Source organism: Rhamphochromis longiceps, linkage group LG22 (assembly GCF_057381845.1).
Source record: "Rhamphochromis longiceps isolate RC_006_pf linkage group LG22, R_longiceps_female_GT1.1, whole genome shotgun sequence".
NCBI lineage: Eukaryota > Metazoa > Chordata > Actinopteri > Cichliformes > Cichlidae > Rhamphochromis > Rhamphochromis longiceps.
The window spans coordinates 21,511,275-21,523,337 of NC_140577.1; the positions used below are offsets into that span (position 1 = coordinate 21,511,275).

At 39.9% G+C, this 12,063-nt stretch overlaps 1 protein-coding gene across 2 annotated transcripts; it reads right to left on the reverse strand.

Annotated features, from left to right (window-relative positions):
- Positions 1 to 45: 45 nt before the first annotated feature.
- Positions 46 to 11,955, reverse strand: oxnad1 (oxidoreductase NAD-binding domain containing 1). 2 transcript variants are annotated; one of them, XM_085395577.1, is made up of 8 exons: positions 11,809 to 11,955; positions 11,416 to 11,528; positions 9,377 to 9,443; positions 9,155 to 9,258; positions 4,412 to 4,553; positions 1,987 to 2,232; positions 1,764 to 1,872; positions 46 to 1,572 (listed from the first exon to the last, which is right to left on the reverse strand). In XM_085395577.1, the coding sequence occupies exons 1-8, from the start codon at positions 11,812 to 11,814 to the stop codon at positions 1,415 to 1,417; spliced, it is 945 nt and encodes a 314-aa protein (XP_085251703.1). In that variant the 5' UTR covers positions 11,815 to 11,955; the 3' UTR covers positions 46 to 1,414. The 2 variants fall into 2 exon arrangements, with proteins under 2 accessions (XP_085251703.1, XP_085251705.1); XM_085395579.1 differs by having other exon boundaries at positions 85 to 1,572; positions 9,377 to 9,446; positions 11,809 to 11,853.
- Between the last annotated feature and the right edge of the window lie 108 nt (positions 11,956 to 12,063).

Sequence of the window (12,063 nt, forward strand, 5' to 3'; positions counted from 1 at the left end):
AAAAAAGAGTCAATAAAGTCTTTGCAGGCGGACTTGACTCAATTTTCTTTATTTCCTTTAAAATCATAAACAGCTGTCCTCATATGAGGAAGAAATGCACAAACAACTCAAAATTGAGTCTCAACGGCACAACCCCCCACTGAGAGATGACAACAGGAAGCTTGCAACCATCTCTGAGGGATGTTCAGTGATCCGAGCCAATTGCAGACCACCTGGAGGTTCCATTACATGGCACCATGGGATATTTACTCTACCCTGTGATGAGAAACCGTTTATGGGTATGTGAATGCCTGTGGCTGAAGAAGAGGCTGTATAGGGGATGGGCGCTGCGCATGCATGTGGTAACAGCGTAAGTGAGTAAAGCGGGGGGGGGGGATACTGGCCAATGTGTGGGAGCCTGTGAAGTTTTAAATCTAAAAATATGATCAGTGGTGTAAAGCTGAGGAGTAATATGTGAAAAACAAATGCTTTGATGCAACTCTAAAACCTGCGGCTCTTTAAATAAAAAGTGTCAGTACACTGAATATAAACACCGTAATACTTCTAAGTTACATTGTATCAAATAGGTGAGGTACTGCGTTAAAAGAGAGTCATTAAAACGCTAATGTACAGCGTAAAATAAAAGTACACAATGCTAATGTTTCAAATATCCCTCCATTTCCTTTAAATAACTTAAGCACCCAATAAGTCCATCTGCTATCACTTCCAAATCTCTCTGGTTACACTTTACCTAGCGCTCGTTTCATCGGTGCAGAAACTGTGAAAAAAAAGTCGTTATTTTACAAACTGTTTTGTATTGGAGTATTTTTCAGTTAGCAACATATCTCCTCACACTCATACAGTCCAACTTTGTAATCTAATTTTAAATTTTACAGATCAATCTTTTCAACAACACCAAAAGCTTATTTCCCAAAGGAAGAGTTCTGTTTCACAATTAAAACCCTTCAAACATGCTGATTTTTCCAGCGGTCTTCATTTTTGTTATTTCTTTAGTCTCTCCCCTCTACATTGGTTCTTGGTCCCCTTGTTAACACAGTTTTTCGCTGAAAACCTGATTTGACATTGCAGCAGAAGTGTCTGCAAATGTGAACAGATCTGAAGATGCACACATGTACAGGACACTGGAATTTCACTCATCTTGCTGGTTTATACTATAGGAAATATAAATAATCTCTATTGTCTTTGTGTGTCAGCTGCTAGCTGAGGCGTGGGCGGTCCCAGCGGTCTATCGCAAATCAAGCACGGGTTGCTGTGGCAGGGATCAGAGGATGAGTTTCCTCATCTACACAAACATTCATACTGAAATCCAGATCACTGGAACATTTCACTTGCTTTCCATTCTCCCAGATGTACACCTTCCCCACTGATGACAACAAAAGGCAGGAATTGGTTTCTGGGAGCTGTAGGAGGGCCCCTACCACCACTTCTCGAAGAAGATCCTATCTTTGGGGAGGCTGAGGTCCATGAGGGTTTTTGAAATTGATTCAATCATTGGCGGGGGTCCACACAAGTAACACAGAGTTTTTTGTGGGTCCACGTGTTTCCGCAACACCTCCTCTGTGAGTCTCCCATCTGATGAGACACAAGGGAAGCAAATCAATTAATTAAGACGCGGTGCTGCGGCACCTATCCCATCTCAGTCGCCTACATGGAGACTTAGCCTATGATGACACACATAAATCAACCAAGACAGGCTGTGGTTGAATGTGACAGTTACTCAATCATCTCATCCAAACAAAGAAAAGCGAAAGTGCAGTATTTACGGTTGACAAACGGCAGGAGTTGTAGGTCGACGTCTGTGCTCTGCTGCGTGACATGGAAGTCACAGGAGAACTTGTCAGGAAACTCTTGGCACACCTCAATGATAGAATTCTGGGAACACAGAAGGTAGGATGTTGTACATTTATAAAAGTTTATTAAAATAATTTAAAAAAAAAACAAACCTTCTCATAGATTTTACACACATGGAAATTTTCTAAAGCATACCTTGAACAGCAGCTCTTCGGTGTTCTTGGCACTGTAACAGAGGTGGGCGGAGCCTATGTTGTAATCCTGGCCACCTGAAGCTCGATTGAGACGCAGCAGATCTGCTGTGTGCAGCATAATTGAATACAAGGGATTGATCCCTACACCTCCAGCCACCAGCAGCAAATCCACAGAGGGTTCAGATGGCGATGGGTCAAAGAAGAATTCCCCGCCGACACGCATGGCCACTCTGGAGCCCACTGTACACTGAGAGGAAGAGGGAGAGACGGAGAAGTGGAAGGAGTTTGAAACAAACTGCAAAGCCAGCTAACTCGCATCCATCCGTGATAAGAAGCTGAAATAAAAAATTTCAGAGACAACAAACTGCATCTAAAACCAGCCTCAACAAGTGTAAAAAGCCAATTTTAGATCATACGCACTACAAATCGATGTTGCTGCTGTACGAGTGCAGCCGATATTACAAGTCACAAAAGGCCTTTTGAAGTCGAGGAGAGCACTAAATATGCCTTTATCTGCTTTAGCACACATGACCACTCGCCCACATGATAATGCATGCAGTCGTAATCTGCTGTGATGGTCCCTACACTATCCCTGTAACACAATATCAAACAAAAGGATCATAAAGTGATCTCAGAGCTGATAGATGTAAGTCTCAGTACCCTCAAACACACATCGCTCGTTCCTATTTACACACAGCATAGTAGCTCAAAGCTATTTTTTTGAGCCCATCATCAAACAAACATGTAGACTACAGAAAGGGAGACAGAGCTGGAAGACAGACACACACACACACACACACACACACACACACACACACACACACACACACACACACACACACACACACACACACACACAGTGTTGTGATATATTTGCTCTAGAATTTGATTTCATATATTAAAAGGGAAAAAAGCTATCCATACCTATCTGGTCCTGTTTTAAAAAAAGTAATTGTCACCCTTGTCATTTATTCCTGCGGTCTACCATTTATATTTTATTCCAACAGAGTTGGTGCAGATCACCGACAATTTTGTTATACATGTACACAATGTTCCCTCTAAGCTGCGCACGTGCGCAATTGCGCACTGCTGGCACGGTCTCTGCGCACAGAAAATCTGTGTTGCGCACAAAAGAAAAAAATCTAACCTGCATTGAAATTAAAATTAATACTTTAACAATTCTGTTTTGCAGTGTTAGTCAGTAAGTAACTGGCTGCTCCAGTATGGGATTAGAACGATGCCACCATATCCCATAGTCCAGCCAATGATGCGATTCACATTCGTATATACGCAGTTAATCAACGTTGCTGACAGCTATGACAGCGTCCTTATGTGCCGACACCGGTGTTTTAGCTAGCAAAGCGGCGTGGCTGATGTGGAGTGAAGCCACGTTAATGACAACGTGTACAACCATTGGAGATGTGAGCAGGACAGACGGAACAATTGACGGAAAAAGTGTGGACTTATACCAGTTTTTAAATTGTGTTGATAGGCCACGTAAAACCAGACCACAGACTCATAATACAAGTCAAAGCTTTTTTTAAAAAGAAAGAAAGTTGTGTTTTCAAAATTGGAGTTCAAGTTATTTTTACTTCCAATAGTGTTACCATACTACACAGGTCAATGACTAGATTTTTAAAAAAATTTTCATTGTAAATGGGCTAAAGCAGTTAATTAAAAGTAGTCTAACATAAATGTAAATGCTGTAATTTGATTATTTTAATAAACCATGTAACTTGGATGGATTTGATGCTGGCGTGACCACAGTGCACACGTCTGATGTCGCTCACAGTGGTCCAAGGGACCGCTCGGGGAGTTTGCGTGTTCGCTCAGACACGTGAAAAATTAGAGGGAACATTGCATGTACAATAACAATAAAAGGCTACTCTATTCTATTCTGTTTAAGGGAACCCTCCTGTACATACAGTCAGAGGTGTTTATTTGAGATGACAAAATTATCTCCATCTGCTCTTGATGACATCATGAAGAGCCATGAGTTGGGAGCAAAGAAACTGTTTGACACTGAGCATTTAGAGCAGTCTGAATTTCTGACTCATGTTTGCTGACCTCACTGTGTGACATTTTGAGCCATGTTTAAAATTAAATCCACCATTATAATAAATAAATGACACAAAAGGAAAGATACAAGAGAGCTCAATTAATGGTTGTTCGCAGATAATAGGGTGTATGCAAACACACACACATCAAACAATTCTAAAAATATCAGCTCATTTATCTTGTTCCATTCAACACTTGTGTGATTATGTCGTAATGTGGATTGTAATGCTGTAACACCTTATCCATTATTGGTCTTAGCCTCATGATTTTTGAACCTCTGCTGTTTTATAATATTCCTTTCAGTTTTCTTGATTTTCATACAAAACCAGAGATCTGGATACCATAAAGGTCGTGATTATTGTACTCACTGTAGTGTGGACCCAGTGGGCTGGTGGGTGTTTGGCATATTTGACAGCCAGTTCAACAACTCCCTCCCTCTGCAGCAGACCTGGGCTGGAGCACATGGAGAAGCCTCCAACCTTCTCCACATCAGGGATAAAGAAATCCACCCTGCAGACACACAACAGCAAAACACAGCATTTAATCATTCAGTTTATTGATTATTTACATTAGCAGATGTTTGAACTTGATCCATAGATTGTTTCACTGATTTTATTGTCACTTAGTTATTATTTTTGGGAACAATATAAAGATGTCTTTGAACAGTTAGCCAGCGTAGAAGAGTAATATATTAGACAAACTTTGGGAAATTGATCGGGTCTAGCCATCATAAGGGCCAGGAATGGTGACTGTAGCACAAATTGGTACATGCCTACTTGCTAACAGTTAATAAAACAGCAAAAACAAAAACAGGGCCAAAGTCGAAATGCTTATAGAGTGTTTCCATGTGCATCGACGCAGCAGAAATCCTCTTTTGGAAACCAGGGACAACAAAACAGAACCAGATGTAAAGCTGATCAGTTTATTCAAAGTGAAGCATCTCTTTCTTACACATAGTCACATCTGTCAATCAGTAGGAACAATAGAGTAGTCACAGTGGGAAAAATGCAGTGCTAAACAGTTGGGCTAATGTTCCACCAACACAATGACCTACTGTTACACCAGAGAGACCCTCAGAGGCATCATAAATATGGATCCGCTGTGAAATCATGTACATATGTTCCATCCACCTCCTCCTTCTCTTCCTCCTCTCCCACCTGGAGATGAACAACTAAACAGTCCCTTTTTTCTTAAAAAACATTGCAAGTCGAGAATTTCCATCTATTTACATTCATTATCAGCCGCCGCAGGGCAACTGGCTGCCAGTTTTATTTCTCACCACCGCCCACCAACAGTATGGGCTCATGTACATACTGCATGTGCAAGCTACACTAATTAACAATGGCAACACTGACTGACAGACCAGGACTGAGAACAAAACAGAACCAAAAAAAAAAAAAAAGCTCTGGCTCATTGAAGAAGTTCCCAACCTGCTATTGGAAGAGTCTCTTGACGTTAGCTTAAACATTTCCTCATGTTATGCATCGGTCAAAAAGCTGCCAGTATACGAGCAACATGAAGGACGATAAACGCTTCCCCGTGTGTCTATTTTCAGTCATCCTCATCTGACTCAAGGCTTTAAATGATTAAGAGGCTTCGATCCTTCCTCCGGTTGATGGTATTGACCAATATGAGGACTACAGCTGAAATTTACTGGAAGTTCTGTAAGAAGTGCTTGGAAAAGATGAATCTGACACAACCCTGCCCCCATGTGGTGATTATAGGCACTACATGACAATGACTGATGAAGGAAGACCTAAGTGCTATCACTGTATTGGGTTTCTAATGGCACCATGAAGAAAACAGAAAAACTATTAGCTTAAATTTTAGTAGTAAACCAAATATACTTGTAATTACTTTATGAATACATGCTATGTAATTTATTGTCTTTTGCAGCTAGAAATCAAAGAAGATGGGAGTGTATCCACTATTTTAAATTAAGTTATTCCCAAAGTCTTTAGAAAGAGAACAGGCCTTTGTGTGTTAATGGACGCATTTTTCTTTTACAGCACTACAGTTTACAACTGAAAGCCAAATCTCTGCCCACATTACCAGGCTGCACTCTCGAGTCACACCAATAACGATGCAGCTCTGTTGCCTTTTGTTGTCCTTGGTTTTTCTAAATTGACAGACGCTATTACAACCCAGTGTCACTACACAACAATACGGCCATTTTACCTCAGGCATATAGAATGACGGGCCCAAGCACTCGTGGTTGGAGCTAACAATGCTGTTTATACCCAATTACACATAAATTACAGTGTAATAAAACAAAACAAGGACACGCTCTTGTTTGTGTGCCGTGCTGTAGAAAGAAAACATCATGCATTATATGCCACTTAGTGTACTTCCCATATGGCAAACGCCATGGGCATGTCTGAAAAACCACACTACTGCATAAACAGAACGACAAAGCCAGCGGTGTCAGGATATGTATTACAAGTCTGAACAGACGGGTGTACTACGAGGCCAGATTAATAGCTTCGTAAGCCATGTTGAACTCAGAGTTTTCTGTATCAGAAAAATGGGTCTCTATCTGGCTAAATCACTGCAGTAACTTATGCTGAACACATAACCTTTATGTATTTATGTATTCAGCTGGTGATGCAGAAAATGTTTAAATGTTTTTATACTTGTTTCTAATCTGATGACTAATCTCTTTTATATTGTTGGAAATGCAGCTATTAAGGCACAGAAAACACAACAAGAATACCAGCTGAATCAATAAATCTAATTTCTCTTTGAGCCGGCCATAAACCAAAGCGATTCCCAGGTCTCCTTTATTAGACTATGGGACAGTAAACTTTAATCTTAAAATGTATCCAGTTTAATGTTGCAGAGCTTTAACGTGCAATTTACCTTAAATTAAAATGTTTATTTTTCCGCTCGGTGTGCTAAATGACCAGATTAATGATTTTCTGCAGCATTACACTCCTTTATTTACAATTTACTGGTATTTGTTTATGTTCTTTGTAGATTTCTAAACACCATTTTATCTGTATCATCACCTCTGATTGGAGTAGGACACACTATCAGGGCTCATTTGTGTGGAAGAAGAGTCATATCACAGACAATGAAGCAGAAAGCCTGGCTTAACAAAGAAAGCTTACAGTTACTGTTGTGATACCTGCCATCTCTAACTGAGGTTTTACGTTTTGTCAAGACAAATAAAGCAAAGAAAGCCTCAGAGACTCTTATCCCATGCTAACTCTTAAACATTTCCAAGTTGTAGCACAGTGTGTGAATAGAACCATTTTACTCTGAATTATTCAAATGTTAAAAACTGACACTGACCAACACTGAACTTCTGAGATCATCAGCTGTGATATATACTCTGCAACCTTTTTACATAAGAGATCCCCAGTTTCTCAGTCATTTTAAACCACTTTTAAAAACATATTTGTTCTTGTTTACCTTCAAGTCTAGTTGAGCAGAGCAGAGTATGCAAACTAGGGGTGGGTTTTGATTATCGATTAAAATCGATTCCGGCTTGGATAACGTGATATTGATTCATTAAAATCCTGAATCGATTTTTTAATATAAATTTATTTTGCCCGAAATGCCAGAATCTCAGGTTAAACCTCACAAAGTTTCAACAACCACCAAACAGCTAAAACAGTAAATGAGAGCAGGAACATGGATTCTGCACAAAGACGTAAACACAAAGCGCGGACCCAACGGATCAGAAGCAGTGAGATGTTGCCTTTCTCACCTGACGGCACGGACACGGTCGGGGCTGAAAGCTGACAGCTCGCTGATTCTGATGTTTCGGCGGGTCTGCGCTTTGTGTTTACGTCCTTTTTGCGCTGATTCTAAAGCTGTTAGTTTGATCTCTCTCCAAACAATATTGACTGAACCAGCAGCAAAAGAAGATCCAAACTTTGCTTCACATAAACATCGTCAAGAATTCACTCTGACTTTTGCTGTTTTGCTTCCACCACGATAAAAACCACACTTCATGCACAGCTCTCTCTCTCTCTCTCACATTATACTTCAAGAACAGTTTCCCATCTAAAAATCTGTTTTCTTCATTATTCGCTTGCGCACAAGTCTACCGTTGTTTACAGCGCTGTCGGCCGCTGTTTTTTCCTCATTTCTGCTGTTCAGTAAGCTACTGAACAAATTTAAACTTTTTAAAATTATGCAAAATTGCAAAATGCTTGGCTGTGTCTCTAATAAAACATCTGTAACTTTGCTCTGCTTCACTTCAGCAGCATCAGGTAATATTCATATGTTGATTAATGGTTTTCTTTCGTTTTTGATTGACTGCACAATATATTTATAAAATCCCAGGCCAGGAAAATCACCTTCATGTTTTTCTGTGTTTTATCCACAGCTACTTTGACACAAAGGCATCTGCTGTGATGCTCACACCTTTGGTAAAGTCTCGCAAGTGTCAGCTTTCTTTTTATAGGTATACGAATATGGAAATGTACTGATGCATGATCTGAATTATAATATTTCTGACTGTCTGAGGCAAAATTTCCCCGATTCAAATTGAATCGAATCGATTCGGGGCCTTGTGAATTGCAATCAAATCCATTCTAGAAATCAGTGACGATACCCAGCCCTAATGCAAACACTCTTATCTACTCATTTTATTTGATTTTCAGTGTATAGTGAATGGTGATTTAGTGACTGGAATATATATATAGCATATAGGAATGAACTCTGACTTGACTTTTACTATGAATGTGCCAACCTGTGTTAATAGGATAGTAGTAATTACTTGGGTAGGAGATGTTCAGTCGGACAAACTTTGTCATGCCACCATTTCTAAATCACCCCAAGCATTGTGTATTTAAAAAAAAAGTTTTAATACTGGCATGCCATTAAATATGACAGAATGATCCATATTGGTAATACTGTTCAAATACTGAATACTGTTCAAATACAGTCTATAACTGTCTATAAGTTGTGTTTGATGTGCTCCTAGAGTGTATCCCACTCTGGGATCTTCTACTACTGACTGAAGCTGTCATATGAGTATTCTCACAGACATAAGTTTCAGAAAACTGCAGTCGACCCTGGTACTGTGTGTAGTTTGACCTGGAAAATGCTGATTTCAGTTGTACCTTCTCTTATTTAAAACTTAATGAGAGTCTACTCACCACTGGCCTGCTTTGAAGGTGAAGTTTGGATGCACGGCTATTCTCAGTCTTTTTACCGTCTCTGACTCATTTATAATTCCACATACTTGTGCTGGATACAGAGTCTAAGTCAAAAACCCAGTTAGAGACACACAGAGAAGAGTTCAGTGGTGGGTTAATAATAGTGTGGCACAGTTATCAGACATCAAGATCAGATTCCTCAGCTACACACTGTAGACTTACATTTTGTCTGTAGTTGTTCGAGGTCCTCTCTAGGTGGTCCATTTGCCTTTTGGAGGACATATTTCTTCTACTGAAAAGGAAACGGTCTGGTCACTTGTCTCGTATGAAAAATACTGTGTCGTGCAGTGAAGAGCAAGAAAGCAGCCACATGTGACACACACACAAGAAAAAAAAAAAAAAAAAAAAAAAATATAGGCAGCAAGTGGAGTTTGCCCTCACTGTCAACAGGGAACCATCGAGTTAAGGATCCAGTTCATCAACATTAAAAATACAAAAAACCCTAAAACAAAAACACAGTTTCTCACTAACTCTTCGCAGCTCATTCACAGCACCTCGCACACTGTGGTGTGCACAGGGCACCAAGTGCTGGAGGGGGCTCCAAAACAGGCTAATGATCATCGATCATAACAATCATAAGAACTTATTTAAATTCAAGAAAAAGTACATTAGGCACCGTCAGACAATTAGAAGCAATATAAATACTACAATGAATTATGGTGCCCCCTACTTCATCTCCCAGCGGTTAGCAACAGACCCGGTGCCTACTACCATGATGTGCACACAGACTACTTAATGAGAGTCACCAGTAATGAATGCAGCCTGGGTTTAACAAAACAGCAGCTGAAGTAGTGCTTGTTGTTAACTGCTGACTTTCTTGTGAGTTTATTAAAAGCATGCAGATTTATAGGGTTACTTAAAGCAGCAGGATTATTAGTGTGTATTACTACACCCTGCTAATACAGAATAAGACATAATTTTTTCATTATAAAATGATATAATTTTTTGCTTCAATTTTATTTGCAGGTTACAGTATTTGGACTACTCCACGTGTTTACATGGATGCATTACTGATACATTTGTATATCATTTTTTTTGTGGTGGGTAAACGAACTGCATATTTTCTTCTTCTATTTGATTTTTCATTAGTTAATGAATGACTGTTTTATCAGGGTTACACCCAGAAACATTTCACAAATGCTGAGAAAAGCCACAGACTGAAACATGTAACCAGAGAGCTGCATGCATTTACACATTTAGCACAACAGCAGGATCTTTAGTAATTATTCCCATAATTTAATCCAAGCAGAGACTCGAGATCAGTCTGGACCTTATGCACGTCTCACTCTGTACACTCTGTGTTATGCACCTGTAACACAGAAAATCACAGCAACCATTCTCCTGCCATCACAGCTGTGGGAACATTTTATATTTAATGTCACTAAAGCTCTTTTGTGTTTACTAGGGGCCAAAATATAATTCTTATTGAGTTTTTTCAGTTTATTCAAAAACCGAGATTTAAGGAACGGTCATTATTGGGCACATGGATATTTCTCAAAGTGCCACTGAAAAGTTCCAGGAATGTGACCATTAAATATATAAATCACATCCTAGAAGTTCCATTATGCACTTTGGCTCTAAAAAGGATGCGGGATCTCCACCAGTATGTCAAAACTGTGATCCTTACACCTGATGTCTACTTTGGCAAAGTGGATAACCAAGTTGACAATATCAGCCTCGAAATTAATTCCTGTTCCTATTTCCCACATGGACATAAATGAAAACTATTCGTTTGTAGCTAGAGACCCAACTCACCGCCTCCAATGATTCTACACATTGAAGTCAGGACAGTTGGTACCAAATAATGATGATGTTTGCTCTCTGCAAATGTTTAAGAGCCACAGTGAAATCACAGTGCAATGATCATAATGGGACGCAACAGAAATATATAGGAAGCAATATAAGAATGAATTTCAAGGCTGATGTAAGGATTACCCCTTATAGGAAGTGATCTAAAAATAACAGCAATGCTGGAGGTAGTCTCCAAGATCTTGAAGAAGAGATGAAGACAAAAATGAGAACAAAAGCCATAATCTGACATTCTTTCTCATTTCATTTAGGCCTGTGGATAGTTTAAATCAGACTATATGGGCTCTGATTTTCTGTTGCTCGTAATACAAGAACAGGGGAGATGGGGGTCCACTCAAAAACATACACTTCTTTCGTTGTCAGAATCTACTTTGCCCCCTCAGGAAACTCACCTCACGACAGAGCTGGGGCCCAGCAGCCTACAGCAGAGCAGACCGGCTGCAGGACACGACAGACTGAAGGTTCGAGCAGTGGCGGACAGTAAACAGGAGATCCTCATCGCGACCTGGGTTCATGTCAGATTAGAGCAGAAAACACCTGGATTTAGCTTTCAAAGCCGGAGTCTGTACCTTATGCTTAGCATCACATATGAGTATTTTATACACCCACTTTTGTTTCTTTTCCGATCAGTATACACCTCCATGTATTAAAATCAGACTATTTTTAATGGAGTTTGGTGTGACCGCCTCCATCATGAGGTTAGCCGGCTAGTTGAAGCTAGCTACCGAGTAAATGCCGGTTACATTTCATTACTTGACACAAACTAATCATATTTTTCTTCTTACCGGCATAAGAGAGGACTTTACTTCTGTCAAACGCTCTTCATAATTGTCTCGTGTACCTTCGGAATAACCTTGGTGGTCTTATGATGACATGACGCGACAGGTGACTTCTTCTTCGTCGTTTTACTGCGGCTGGCGACTTCTTCTGTTCTAGTAACGCCCCCTGTTGGCAAATAGCATCCAGCGCCTGACCAGAACCCACATTCTTAGTTCAAAAGCAATTGTACTCCCTCAGAAAAAAACACAAACACAACGTAA